At 48.1% G+C, this 14,213-nt stretch overlaps 2 protein-coding genes across 4 annotated transcripts; one reads left to right on the top strand and one right to left on the bottom strand.

Moving 5' to 3' along the window:
* The first annotated feature begins 237 nt into the window (after nucleotides 1-237).
* Nucleotides 238-12,458, top strand: LOC121591797 (zinc finger protein 2-like). The gene is made up of 5 exons (XM_041912770.1): nucleotides 238-2,002; nucleotides 2,070-2,423; nucleotides 2,495-2,733; nucleotides 12,036-12,176; nucleotides 12,290-12,458. The coding sequence occupies exons 1-3, from the start codon at nucleotides 593-595 to the stop codon at nucleotides 2,630-2,632; spliced, it is 1,902 nt and encodes a 633-aa protein (XP_041768704.1). The 5' UTR covers nucleotides 238-592; the 3' UTR covers nucleotides 2,633-2,733; nucleotides 12,036-12,176; nucleotides 12,290-12,458.
* On the bottom strand, nucleotides 2,813-11,752 carry LOC121591795. Of its 3 annotated transcripts, XM_041912769.1 has the most exons (8): nucleotides 11,387-11,752; nucleotides 10,602-10,850; nucleotides 9,533-9,943; nucleotides 7,379-7,527; nucleotides 7,215-7,308; nucleotides 6,716-7,130; nucleotides 6,455-6,600; nucleotides 2,813-6,386 (listed from the first exon to the last, which is right to left on the bottom strand). In XM_041912769.1, the coding sequence occupies exons 3-8, from the start codon at nucleotides 9,678-9,680 to the stop codon at nucleotides 4,381-4,383; spliced, it is 2,958 nt and encodes a 985-aa protein (XP_041768703.1). In that variant the 5' UTR covers nucleotides 9,681-9,943; nucleotides 10,602-10,850; nucleotides 11,387-11,752; the 3' UTR covers nucleotides 2,813-4,380. The 3 variants fall into 3 exon arrangements, with proteins under 3 accessions (XP_041768703.1, XP_041768701.1, XP_041768702.1); XM_041912767.1 differs by lacking the exon at nucleotides 10,602-10,850; XM_041912768.1 differs by lacking the exons at nucleotides 10,602-10,850; nucleotides 11,387-11,752 and adding an exon at nucleotides 11,104-11,368.
* Nucleotides 12,459-14,213: the final 1,755 nt, after the last annotated feature.

The following is a 14,213-nucleotide window of genomic DNA, read 5'->3' as shown; positions in this document are numbered from 1 at the left end:
TGACAACGGCTCGGGGTCGCCCGTTTACGGTGCACTGTTGCGTACTTCAAGCCGGCTGCAGCTGCTCGATCGCAATAGAAAATCCTGTTTTGGGGTGCAAAAATTGCAGCATTTGTGTGAAATGCGCTGAAAAAAGCTGAAGCCACATTTTTGGGAGGTTTTTATTCGATTTTGAATCATTTTTCCAGTGATTCATTTCATGCAAAGGTATCTTGGCATTCCAGGATGCAGCTGGCCTCTGGATTGATGAATTTTGGCCTTATTACTAAATTTTACTCATGTTTGGCAAGTGTTTTGTGCTAACGTAGCTATAATTAGTAAAGCAACACAGCAGGCTATCAAAAGAGCGAATGGAAAATGTTTTTTTTCTGCCTTGCAAAAAGGCGTGCAAAGCACACGAAAAACAAGAAAAGACATCGATACGGGCCAAGTACACAGCGTCGGCAGTGTAAACGCAACGACCCAGAGCGGCGTCCAACGAAAACAACAAAACTTTCCACACAGGGTGAACAACCGGACGCAGTGTTTATGTTGTGTGAAACTATTTTGTGATTTAATTTTTTAAATTTTCCCACATGCTGGTGTCGCTAAAATGACCGTTTTTAATTTACTAACGTTTCCGAACGTTTGCCGTGCCTGTTTGCAGTCGGTACACCCCGATCAGATGGAGACGCTGGACACGCATCGTCCACTGCTGGACGGAACGATCGGAACGTTCCTGCAGGACATCACGTTTCGACTGCCCGCGAATGTCCTGCCCTACCTGCCTGGCTCCGTGTGCATAGCCTGTTTGGAGGTGATGGAATTTTTCAGCAAATATCGCCGAAAGATGCATCATCTGCACGAGTTCCTTGTCGCGTTGGTAAGTGTGAAGCTGGGCGATGAAATGGCGCTCAGGGAGCTGTTCGAGACCCGAACGGAACAGCTTGAACTATTGTTTCGCGATCTCGACCTGTGCAACGCGACGGAGGCTGGCGTGGAGGATCTCTTGCAGGAGTACGATCAGTACATGATTGCTTCCATGAAGCAAGTTGATGTTGATAGCAACGAGCAGGTGGACAGCTTGGAGGACCAGATTGCACTAGAAGAGTCGGTGCATTTGGAAGAGATGGTCCCGTTCGAGGAATCGGCCATGGTGGACGAGCCTGTGATATTGGAACAGCTGGTGCCATTGGATGATCCATCGGAAGAAGAGGTCGCTCCGGATGATAACTCGATAGTGGAAGACGAAATAGAAGAAGAGTCGATTCCGACAAGGCAAATTGAAAAGAAGAAACGGAAAGTTATCCAAACAAGCAAACGCGGTCGATTGAAAATAGAGCTCGAGGTGGATGCGGAAAAGGATGCAACCGGGACGGATGATAGCGAGGGCGAGAAGGAGAAAAGCAATCTTGATCGGGAACGCTATCAGTGCGAAAAATGCCCTTACAAATCGTACCACACCGTTGCGTTCACTATGCACACGAAAAAGCACCAGCTGAACGAGGGAAAGATCGGGTTCGTGTGCAACAATCCGTTCTGCTTGCAGCTGTTTGGTACGGTGGACGAGCTAGAGCAGCACAAGGCCAGCAACCCGCACAGCCGGTACAGGTGCGAAATTTGCGGCAACGAGCTGAAGCATCGCGTCTCGCTGGAGGTGCACATGGAGCGCCACGTCGGCATCACGCGCTATGAGTGCCAGTACTGTTCGGCGTCGTTTCACACGCGCACCGAGCTGACCAACCATCTTGCCGCCATTCACATCAGCGAGGATCGGGCCGAGTGCGTGCAGTGCGGGGCCGTGTTTACGAGCAAGAAGCTGCTGAAGCAACACCTGGAATCGCACACCCTGGTGCGCAACTTTGGCTGTGCGGTGTGTGGACGGTCGTTCAAGACGCAGCACCATTTGAATCGACACGTGAAAGCGGTCCACACCGAGGACGCCCGGTTCCAGTGCGAGCACTGCGATGCGTCGTACAGCCGGCGGGACAAGTGGCGCCTGCACGTGGAGAGTTTTCATGGGGTATGAGAACGCGGGAAGCCTTTGAATTTGAATGCGGTTTGAATTAATGTTCCATTTTCAATTTCAGATACAAACATACTTCGTGTGCGACATTTGTGTCCGATCGTTCGACACTAGTGAAGCACTGCAGGAGCATCGTCATCATCACGAGCATCCGAAAAAGCTGGAATGTGGAACGTGTCTGATCGTTTGCCTAACACAGGAAAGCTTCGACCGGCACACGTGCATTACGTACCAGGAGGATTATGTTTGCTGTGGGCGCGATTTTAAGTATCACATGCTGTACAACAAGCACATGATGAGCCATGGCATTAAGGTGAACGCTAGGGTGAAACCGAAGTCGAACCTACTGCTGGGACAGGAAAGGGCCATGCGAGCGGCACAATTGTCTAAGCAGAATTATCAGCGGAAGAAAAATAAGGTAAGCGGAATGTGTTGCGAGAGTTGCCAACGGTAAATTAAAAATTATCCATCTTGCTTATTTCATTGTAGATAAAATCTTCCAAGCAAACTAGCGCGCATCAACGTGGCCAAAAGCATGTCCAGAAAGACGAAAACAGTGTAGAAATAATAGAAATCAAGGAAGAGGAGCTTTTCCCAAACGATGCACAGCAGCACCGTATGGACTGAATTGGTTTAGTGGCTTAAATTGGTTTAGCTTGACCGTAAGGACAGCTCTCTATCCCTCCAACATTCCAAACAAGAGACAAAAGTGAATAAAACAGTTACGGGTACGTAAAACATAGTTACGGTAATTTCGGATTCGCTTCATTTTGGCAAACGGATGCCGACTAAAGAAGAAGGGTACGCTAACACCATTTGGTCTAGGTTGTGTTATGCATTACTAGTAATACTTGTTTGTTTTTGCTAACCGTTTTATTCTCAAGTGTTGTATGACCACGGTCTGTATTATGTGTAATTCTGTTGATTTTTCATTATCGTTTTGGTGTGGTTGTGGTATTGAACGAATATAGTGCCCTGTCAGTTAATGCCACCCCTCCTTTGCGCAGGGAATACTGTTCGTCATTCATGCGTAGTTCATATATATATAATATCGTTATCACTAGTTTCAACGGAAAGTACTAAAAAAACACTCAAAGTTGAAACAACTCGTAGTTGTGCAGTGGGTGGTAGCACGTGCAATGGCAATATAGCATCGACACCAGGTTACATGAAACCCATGCATCGTAATTAGAGACACTTACTTAGTCTATATGCCGAGGTTTTGTTTTGCTTTTAGCTGGCATGCCATACCTCGTCTCTTGACTGCCCTTTGGTTAGCTCTCTTTCTCTCTCCCTCTCTCCAACTCCAACTCTGTCTTTTGACTACATTCTCTACGTAATGTCCTTTAATGAAGGATCGAAGAGATCCAAACTTCTATAAAGTGAGTAAGAATTACCCTTGTTTTACGGGTTTTACTACTTCCACCACTGTCGTGTTGGTGTGCAACAAAAACCTCACACCTTGTTGTGTGTAATGTGGTGTGGCATTTCACATCAGTCCATTACAGCTAGCGGCGCACTGTTGCTGCTTAGAGTGTGCAACAGCTTCCCGGCATTCTTTATTGGAGCATCCACCTGAACAGGTCTAGGATGTCTTTGCAATCCTTTCTCCAAGGCATTGCGCATATCAAAGAGTATCATTTGGAGCATATCAAATGCTTTTAAAGTTCTATAGCTTCATTATTTGTGAAAGCAAATAATGATAATGCTTCTTTGCATTAGAATCTTTTGCAGATGTATACTGGCCATAAAGGATTATGCTACTGAAAGAAATTTATTCAGGTCCAGTCCAAGCATTACTAATTAGAAATGTTCTGCATCTTTTTAATAATTCCAATATTGAGATATTGAGCTTTTCCTATCATGTTTTCTTGATAAGCACAATTTTTCCACTAAAACCCAGTTAAACGATAGACAAGAAATCTGGGACCTTGGAAGGCCATTGGCCGACGAGTTTTGCTGAAGAGCCGCTGAGTGCACAGTGAGATAAATTATTTCATATAAAAGGCATCCGCTGGAAGCAAACTGATGGCAGGCAGGTAATAAATAAGAGAAAGGCCACCAGAGCTTGTCTTTTTGAAAGTTACGCCCTCTATCTCCAGACACACTTTAACGTGGCCAACGGCATTTCGGCTCAATGAAAAAAGCTATCTTCAAACCTGGGACCCACCAAAGACAGAGTCATATCGGCTCCATAAGCAGGAGGGGGTCTGATCAATCGACTAGTGAGTAAAATAAACCTAATAACTTTGATTGGGCAATCTGTGGGACTAATTGCACCAGAGTGGAGGCAAAAGGTTCTCCACAACACTTCCCAAAGCCGCAAATCGCGCTTACGGAATCGCTTACAGCTCCAGCAGCAGCACCTCCTCGTGCTATACGGAGTTTGCTAAACGAGTTCCGCTCCCGGGTGCCACCGACGCCGTCATCATCCGGTCGTCATAGAGCGACAGCGTCTTCGATGCACGCACCTTCCGCACCGAGGGCGGTACATCGCCCGGTGTCTTGACGCGCTGGCTAGGATTGCGCAGCCGCTCGATGCTACCCTTCGGGCCGAACACTTCCTGAAACACTTCCAGCGAACGCTGCCGCTTCAGGGACCGATCGTCCAGAAAGGGCGGTGGTGACGATGCTTCAGATCCTTGCCGGGTGTGTCTCAACCCCCTGGGCGGATGCATGGCATTGGCCGATTTGGAAACGACGATACGTAGCTTCTGCGGGTCGTGATGTTCATCCACGGTAGCGCCGTCGTCGTCCACCACCATCTCGTCTAGTATGGCGAACGACTGTCTGGTGAAATCTGCATCGGCAAGCGCTTTGGCTCGGCCGCGCGCACTAACGGCACCTTCGGTGGTGGTAACATTGCCGACGGAATGTGGTTCGTGCAGCAGTAGGTTGCTCTCATACTTGCCCGTACCGAGGTCCAGATTCGTGGGACGTTCGACACCGCCAGACTGTTGAACGTGCTGCTGTTGCTGATGTTGCTGCTGCTGCTGCTGGTTGTTGTGATGATTCATCAGGATCTCTTCCTCTGAGAGCAATGCATTGCGCGGCGAGCACGTGTCACTGGTTTCGACCACCACGACCAGGTTGGACCGATCACCGTCCGCATCGTCACAGTTCTGTTGCACATCGTAGGCGTGGCGCACTAGCGACGGTGCGGTTACGCCCGCGAGATGATTCTTGTGGAATGTTTTCTGCAGCATTACCTTCACGCTCCCGCCCAGCCCTTTGCCGGGCGGCATTGCCTTTCCCTCGAACGAGCCTTCCCCTCGCTGTATTAGTGGGGCGAGGCCTTTCCGCCCGACCGTATGCTGTTCGTCCTCGTCCGACTGCGAGCGGGACGGTGCACCACTGTGCGTGGTCGAGCTGGCACCGCCCGACGACGACAGCTTGCCGTACTTGTACGAGCCGGTAGTGTCCTCCCGGTACCCGGCCGGCGGTACCTGCGGGATGATCTGCTGGTTCGGCGGTGTCATGAACGCGATCGTGCCGTCCGGACTGTAGCGCTGGTGGTCCATCATAGCAGCGATGGCCGTGCCGTCGCTCTCCAGCTGATACAGCTGGGCCTTTTCCAGCGCCGGGCCATCGTCGTGGCTGCAGCCCTTCGGCGGCATGGTGCGGGCCCGCGGGTTGATCTGCGCCACCTCCTGCAGCCGCTCCTGCACGCACATGGCCGTCAGGCGAGCTTCCGCATCGTGGTCCCAGCAGTCCTCGCACGTGTCGCGCACGATCTGCGTCACCAGCCCGGTACCGAAGTGGGCCGGGAAGGTGGGCCGCGCCTTGTTGCGCGATACCAGCACCTGCATCTGCTCAAAGTTCGGGTTCGAGCCGACGTACTCCTCGTACGGTGCCCGGTACTCCGGGACGGCGGTGCCCTCGGGGTAGAAATCTTCGCACCGGTTCGCCAGCTCCCACAGCACCAGCGCGAGCGTGTACACGTCGATCTGCTTGAGGGCGGACTCGCAGTCGCGCAGGTTCACCGCACCCTCCAGCACCTCCGGCGCCATGTAGCGCACCGTGCCGACCTCGTTGATGCTCTTCGTCTCGGCGAGCGTTATCTCGCCCCGGTACTCGTACCGTGCGCCGAACGTTTTCAGCGCAAAGCCCAGATCGCCGATGCAGCAGGACAGGTCCGATTTGACGAGAATGTTGCGCGAGTTCAGGTCCCGGTGGCAGATGCACGGCTTCACCAGCTCGCCCTTCCGGATCTCGGTGTGCAGGTGGGCCAACCCGTTGGCGATCGATTTGCCCATCCGGCAGAAGGTGCTGAACGGCACACTGTTATCGGTCAGCCAGTCCTGCAGGCAGCCAAGCGGGGCCAGCGACAGCACCAGCATGTACTCGATACGATCGTCCAGCGTGCGGCGCTCGTCCGATCCTAATGGTGGTGGTGGGAAAGAACAGGATTTAGTAAGCATTGGGGCAGAGAGAAAGCAAAGCTCCTACCGAAATATGCCAAAAGGGAAGGAGATTCCATCAGTGGCACCGTGTAGATGTCACGCTCGTTGAGGAAGTACTGCCGATGCTGGGCGGAAAAGATCTTCACCGCCACTGGCTTCTCGTTTACGATACCCTTCCAAACGGTCCCGTACCTTGTGTGTGTGTGTGTGTGTGTGTGTGTGTGCAGAGCACCAATAGAAAAAGAAGTAGTTTTTAGCAAAAAACATTCAATCCACTTTCCAAACCTGCCACACAGCTACCACTCACTTGCCCTGCCCGATCATCGACACAAGCTTCAGATTGTCGACGTTGTAGAGATTCGAGCTGTAGCCCGGGCCGGACGGTTCCATGTGCTCGAGCAGCTCACCGGTGCCCTTCTTCGGTAGCTGGCGGCAGCTGAGGAACCCACCGATGCCGAGTGTCATGATGGCGACCAGCGCAAAGCAGATGTACACCGTCGGCGAGCTCCAGATCGAGGTGTACGGTGCGAACGGCGTAATGCTTTCGTTCTCGTCCCGCATGCTCAACCCATCCGCGGCGGTTGGTGGCGGCAGGTAGCTAAAGTTGCCGTTGCAATTATCGCCGCTGCAGCAGCAAAAGAAGTGCCGGGTGGGTGTTTCCGTCGTGCTGACGCACTCGTTGCTGCTGCACGATTCCTGATCGTCGTTCGATCCCCAGCATCCTGTTTGGGGTGTGTGTGTCAAATAGGGTCAAGCGGTTAGAAGGTTCAAATCAGTTGCCAAACAGACTCGTAGCCTCTTCTTACCTTGCACAACCACTCGCGTTACGTTCTTCACGATGTCGAACGTCCACAGCGTGTAGCAAAACGGTGCCGTGCGGGAGCAGGTGGCGACGGTGGACTGCAAACGTAATCGAGATAGCATGTAAGTGCTTCATGTCGGACATTCAATAGCTTTATCTTCTACTTACGACGTTCTTTTCGAACACGGGCTCATCCGATGGTTCCGGCTGATCGTCGTAGCTGTCGTAATCGTCGACAAACTCCTGCCCGTTCTGCTGTTGCGTGTTTGTAGTCGACGTCGTCCCAAACTGTAGACAGCGGTTTTTTAGTGGATTTGCTACGATTGCATCGTCGAGGAAAACGAAGATCAATGAAATCAATTATGTTATGTTCACTAAAGGATATAGGGGAAATTAGGCCAAAGTAGGATTGATTGGGACTTATTTTTGGAATTTCAAATAGTTGTTTTTCTTTTATATTTATGCTCCAATAGTCTTTATATCGACACAAAAATGAATCCAGAGCTCGTGAGAACTAGCGCTTCCAACCAAGCCAGAAATAACCAACACCCTATCGATGTGCACCTTTTGCCAGTTGACGTGAAATCAACTCTAAAAAGAGGTGTTTGCTTCCTTTTTGATTTAGACTAGCCGTAAGGCTTTTTGTACCGTTTTGCGACGCAGTTGGAAAGTTATAATTAGGATAATGGGCCTACATTTCTTTGTATCAGTATCCGTATCAGTATCAGTATCAGTACATTTATTTATTGATTTTCAGCAATATTATCCGCACAAAAGGACGAGGAAGGTTCAATTTCAGTCATGGTATGACGGACGTGCTGAATGGAAGAACAAAAAGGAAGCAGTTTCGGGCCAAACCCGATGAAACCGGCATTTATCAATTCATGTTGAGGTACACACGATGGAAAACATAATTCATATTTTGAATTTCAAAAGTTTCTATCATTTCTTTCCTATTTTATCTATTTTGAATCTCGAAAGGTTCTATTCAGCATAAAGAATCTTCTTCTGCTTCTATTTGGCGTAACGTTTTTATTTGGCTACGCGAATATGGCGGCCTATACAGACTTTCTAGACTAGGCTTGGGCAATTCGGTTCATTTTGTTGAACGTGAACATACTAGTTCCTTTATTAAGATGAACTGAACGTGAATCGTGATTCAATCGTTCATTTCAGTTGAAGAAAATATGGTAAATTGTTTCATTTTGCAAGAAGAATATAATATTTGGCAGACCAGGATGATCTTTACTGTGATTGGTAGGGCATTCTTTTCATGAACTTCCTGGTATTACGGTTCACGTTCACGTCAACAACTCAGTACATTACAGATTTTCGAGTCATATAATGGAATAGTTCAATCCAGCATTCTGTGGAGGTTTGCAATCATATAATGGATTGTTGCAACCTAATTGTGGAATTTTGCAAGTATACTGTGGAGCGGTTGTCAGACTGTGGGTGCCGCTGTAGATATCTCTAAACATTTTCGTTCATGTTATTAATTTTTCATGTTTAATTATGCCAGGATTTACTAAGTTTATCATGTGTACAGCTGAATGCCATACGAAAACAAGTCAAAATAATGTTTTTTTTTTAGCAAACATCATCGGTATTAACACCGAAACTTTTTACACCGAAACTTTTTACACCGATTGCACCACACCATTATATGATTGCAAACCTCCACAGAATACTTGTACGATTGCACTACCTGGTTGAAACATCTCCTTAACCGGTTGAACTATTCCATTATATGACTCGAAACTCTGTATAAAGAACCGGTTAACATTGTTCAGATGCACCTAGGTCGTTCGTTCTTTAGATTGAACTGAATGAATCATCGTACGGTTCTGATTCTTGGGGCACAGCCAAGGATTGTGTAGGAACGAGGTCAAGTAATATAGAACGATTTGACAAGTAGCCAAAAGTTCGTTACAGGCAGTTTGACATCTAAGACCCCTTTTCGATTAAAATTTTAATTGTGATAAAAATGATAAATCGATTTGATCATCAGAAGTAAATTGTAAATTGATTATTGAATGTTTCATTGATGCCTCTTTTAATAATAATGGTTTAAGGATTTGATGAGTTTTCCAGGACTATCTGCCGTCAAATGACATCCAAGGTGGCCACCAATCCGATTTTGGCTAATACACCTCTATTCGAGATTTGTTTAGTACCACGCAACCGGATAGTCAATGCATGCTACGGGAGGACGCTCATAGCGAGGCTAGAACCCATGACGGACCTGTTATTGAGTCGTTGACGACTGTACCACGGGACCGCTCCAGAGGCTAAAGAATACAATAGTTAATTAGCACTTACCTTGCCCTCCGGGAATCGAACAAGCCAATACCACCAACAATCCCAAACACATCACGTGTCCTTGCATCTTGAAAGCTGCTTTGCAGCTTCTTGCAGCTTTGGAGCTGCTATTTGAGTGTTCGACACTCAGGTGGCGCTGACGATGCATTCTTCTTGTTTGCCACGCTGGCTACTGCTGTCCACTAAATCGGGTGTTCCACTTCAAATACTGGATTTGCAATATGACGAGGGCTAGAATTGATTTCCTCTGTGAGGTGTTCACAGCTCCACGCACTTGCACGAGCGCCCTTTAATCGTTCTTGCTGCTGCCGTGGGGCAACATTCTATATCGTCGTTTGCTTTAGGTGGGTTCACAATGTTTACCGCCAGTGTAATAGGTCATGTTCGGGGTTGTGAAGGTGGGTCAGGTGTCTGGAAAAGAAAGGCAAACATACTTATCGATTTAGACAATTTAAAAAAAAACAATTGTTAGAAACAACACTAGAAGATGGATGGTTGACCATGGTTTAAACAGTTCAAATTCCAACCCGGTCACAATTCTAGGCTTGGTTTGCATCGGACCGAGAGGGGGCGTTTTCTCGTGTTTGTTTATAATTTCTCATCGTTGGCGTCGGCACAGTTAGCGGCACACGATTAGGAAAACCGTTCTCGATGGCGTCATCGATGAAGGAATGTCGCCGGAATGTGGTTTCTATGGTTCTGTATCGTACTGGTGTTTTAGAAGCTTTGCAAGATCGTTTACGCTCGTTTTGGATGGGTAGTTGTACACACTGAAAAACATTCTCACTATACGTCCTTATCATGTTTTGGTGCGCGAGCCCTTATCCGCAACCAAATCCACGTACCACTGTCGCGTAGTTGGGGAGGGAGGGCGCACATTTAATCACGAGGTGTTCGGGGGGCACAAACACATAAACACAAATCACACTTGTTATAGTGTTTGTTTGTTTGTGGTGCTGGTTGTTTTTTTTTTTCGTCACAAATAATTGTGCGTTAAATAGTTTACTGGTTCTTGTCGGCAACACAGACAGAGGGACAGGCCCTTGAAGGAAAGCGCAACACTACTCACGTGAGTTGGACACTATGGGCATATGGCTGCGTTTTTGCTTGCTTTTTTTCGGCAAACTTTAGAAAAATCTATATTCCACGGTACACAATCGGGACAAACAGCAAAACCATCAAAACATTATCCGCCCGTTTCATTGACCGTGAGCGGCAAACGCGCGCGCGCGCGCCTACACACACACACACACACACATACACATGCTCGAAGTTTGGTGCTTGCTTCGCGGCTGAAAACGCGTAGCGACATCGCCAACTACAGATGGTGGAGAGAGAGAGGGAGAGCAAGATAACGACATCGCGAAAGATAGAGAGACAAGTTGCCGACAGAGTTCACATCACGACAGCAGTCCCTTCCTGGCCGGTGCACCACAGTCTCTTCCATCCCACCACGCGTTTCTTCCTGCGACTGAAAATGGCCCATCTTCCAATTTGGGGTGGTGCGTTTGGGTGTCATTATCGGTTGGAGCCCATCACAATCCGTGTTTTTTTTAATACAATTTACTTACGATACACTGAAACACAGCCGGACTCTGGCACTTGAAATTCAATGCACCAAAATGTCAGACGATCGCCCCCTCTGGCAAAGGCTACTGCGTATTTAAGGGCGTCTCTGTTGCAACTCTCTGTTCGTCATCCCTTCAAGGATATTGATTTTTTCACCGTAAACTCACACTAGTGGGGGGGACTTCTCAATCTCTCTCTCTCTCTCTCTCTCTCGCTCGGATAGACAAAAAAGGCGTCGTCTATCAATGTGCTTCAATCTCGCTGAAATCAAAGCGTAACCCTTACCCGGTATGTTTTTTCGCTACGGCAAACTGCACACTGCTCGTGCAACGTATTTTAGTTACAGAATTGCATTTTTGTTTTTTTTTGCTTCTTTCCTTTGCGGCGTACAAACACTTCAAACGGAACGTTTTTACGACCCTGCACAACACTGGACCGAAACCGACGAATCGCGAATCTGTACTATTGGGGCAGACATCTGTATGTATTTTTTGTGTGTTTTTCGCTCTGCGTATCCGCGAAGGGACAGCGTGTTGCACACTTGCGCAGTTTCGAGATCTTCGTTCTTCTCGCGTGCAAGCTTGCGGTGAGCAAATGAGAGATAAAGAGAAAGAGAGAGAGAGCGAGAGAGAGAGAGAGAGAAAGGGTTTATTGTTTTGTCTCCTGTCCACAGCGCCACACGGTATGGCACCACAAATTTGTGTGATTTCTTCTATGTCATATTTTGTACACTACAGTGACGAACAATTTTTGGCTACAGAAAGTGACAATTGTAAAATAAAAAGAAAGCTAAATTCAATTCAAAATCACTTATAATGCTGTGCAAAATATATATTTAGCCATGTACAATCATTTCTAACCCCAAAAAACGTGTATTTTTTGCACTTCCCGCGTTTTTCCCGGAATGTGGTACTACGTGTAAACATATACTAAGGAACTGTGCCGCGCGGCTACCCTGTCAGGCAGCACTGGTGTTGTTTTTCTGTGGATTCGCTTTTCAAGTGCAAAAACACAAAGCAAACGTAGGAGGGCATGGGTGCTGGGCAGAAGTCGCACAAGTCGCTGAACTGCTGAGGTAAGTCCTTTTTATCCGCGAAATGGTCCCGTACTGTGAATGTGGAAATGTTGCACGAAACGTATTTGTTGCTCAGCTGTACGAATAACAACTTGGTTTGTTTCTTTTGGCAGTGCCGATCGAAAGGTTCCGGAATAAAATGCGTTTTGTTTAGCGCGGGAACATGCATTCGAACTGCAGGATGAGTCCGTTTCATGGGCGACCACCGTACGACCGGTCGGACAGTGTACCGTACGAAAGACAGCAGCACCATCGGTCGATGCGACCAAACGAACCACCGCCATGCAACCGGGTGCCGGATACGACTGTCCCTTCTGTACCGGGGACGCCCGAAACCATGTGCTACAACGGCGCGACAACGGCGCGGCGTGCCAATCAGCCGGTGGACGGGAGTTTGTTTAGTTTGTTAATGTCCAATGAACAGCCGGCAGGAAGCTACTTCACACCACCACCACCACCACCACTGGCAGCTTCCATATCGCCATCGGTGGGACCACCTGCCCCCATACAGCAGCCCCTTCCACACGACCCGTCCGAGCAGGTGGTAGTGAAAGATGGTTGCATTTTCTACATCCGCTACGTCGACGAACCGGTTGCAGAGGACGTACCGGTTGTGCGAAGCAATGGCGAAGAGTTCTCCGAAAGTCTGCCTTCGATCGCGAACGAGCTGTCCATGCTGCTGGACGACAGTGCTGCGGTTGCCGATGGCGGGTACCCTTCGTTGGCGGACGAACACGGCGCAGAAGTGACGGCTCGCGACTGGATCAACTATGACGAGCTGCCGTTGCTGAATCAGCAAAAGCTACAACAGCCAGTCCCGATCGCCGATCATGTTACCAGACGCTCCAGCGGCACCGCTCGGGTGGAGAGCGAACGCTGCAAAGATTGCCATAAGCCGGTGAGGGCGGGCGAGAGCCGAATGACGCACGGTGATGTTTGCTGGTGTAGTGCCACCCCTGGCATGATGTCACCGTTGCAAGCGAACTTGTCGTTTTGCTCGCCGGAACCGCCAACGCCAACGAACGCCGCTACCATGGTGCCTGATTTTAATTACTACTGTGTGGAGTGTGAAAAATTTTTCCCCACGAACGAATGTCTCCAGGAGCACATGGAGCTGAATCACCGGCTGATCGACGAATCGATGCCGGTAGTGACGTCGATACCGCGGACGGCGTACGCTGCGCCGGAAGTAGCCGGTGCGAGCGCCGGATACGCTTGGCCCTGCCTGTCGGTCGTCGATTCTAGCAACCAGTGTGCGAAGATGCCCTTTTTCTGTGATTTGTGTTGCATATCGTTCAACCAGGCGGATAGTTACTACTTGCACAATTACAGCGTTCACGCAGGACTTCACAGTTCGGATTATAGATGAGTGTAGGAGAAGGCTGCCGTGGTTGCCCGATCACCGAACCGGTTCGGTTAGGTTAGGTAGAGAGTTCGTTACCGATGATGAATTCAATACGTGTACAGATGCGTGTGGAGCCTTATCGAAGGGAGATTAGCAGCGGCCGAGTTGATTATGGTTTTCCAACAATGAGGAGAAGAGTGTCTTTTAGACAAGGTGATTGATTTCTTTGAATAGAACTAATTGCATAGCCAATGAATATGTCCAAAGGAATAGTCGGATTGTGAGGTTAGTTGTACTATTTTTTTTGTTTTTGTTTGGATTGATTTTCATGAAATGAATTCAATTGAGATTCCATTAATGCTGGTTGATATTTTCTGTTGAAGAGATGTATTTTCTTAATAAACAAATAAGAAATAGCAAAGCTATAGAATGGAATTGCTTTTTTTTTAAGAATTTAGCGAATTATGATCATTTTGATTGTTTAGAATAGCCGATGTTTGACGGAGCGATGACCATGTTATATATTTAACACCGAACAACCTGCTATTGAATCTGATCTGATCTGATGATTGAACTTAAAAAAAAAATAGTTCCAGTTTTATTGTAACATTCACTTAAACCTACTTAATCCTTTTAAACTAACTGTAATATCCGCTTCAAACCTTAACACTAGGAAAACTCCAATTGATAAG

Source organism: Anopheles merus, chromosome 2L (genome assembly GCF_017562075.2).
Source record: "Anopheles merus strain MAF chromosome 2L, AmerM5.1, whole genome shotgun sequence".
NCBI classification, from domain to species: domain Eukaryota; kingdom Metazoa; phylum Arthropoda; class Insecta; order Diptera; family Culicidae; genus Anopheles; species Anopheles merus.
This window is presented reverse-complemented; position numbering and strand designations above follow the sequence as displayed.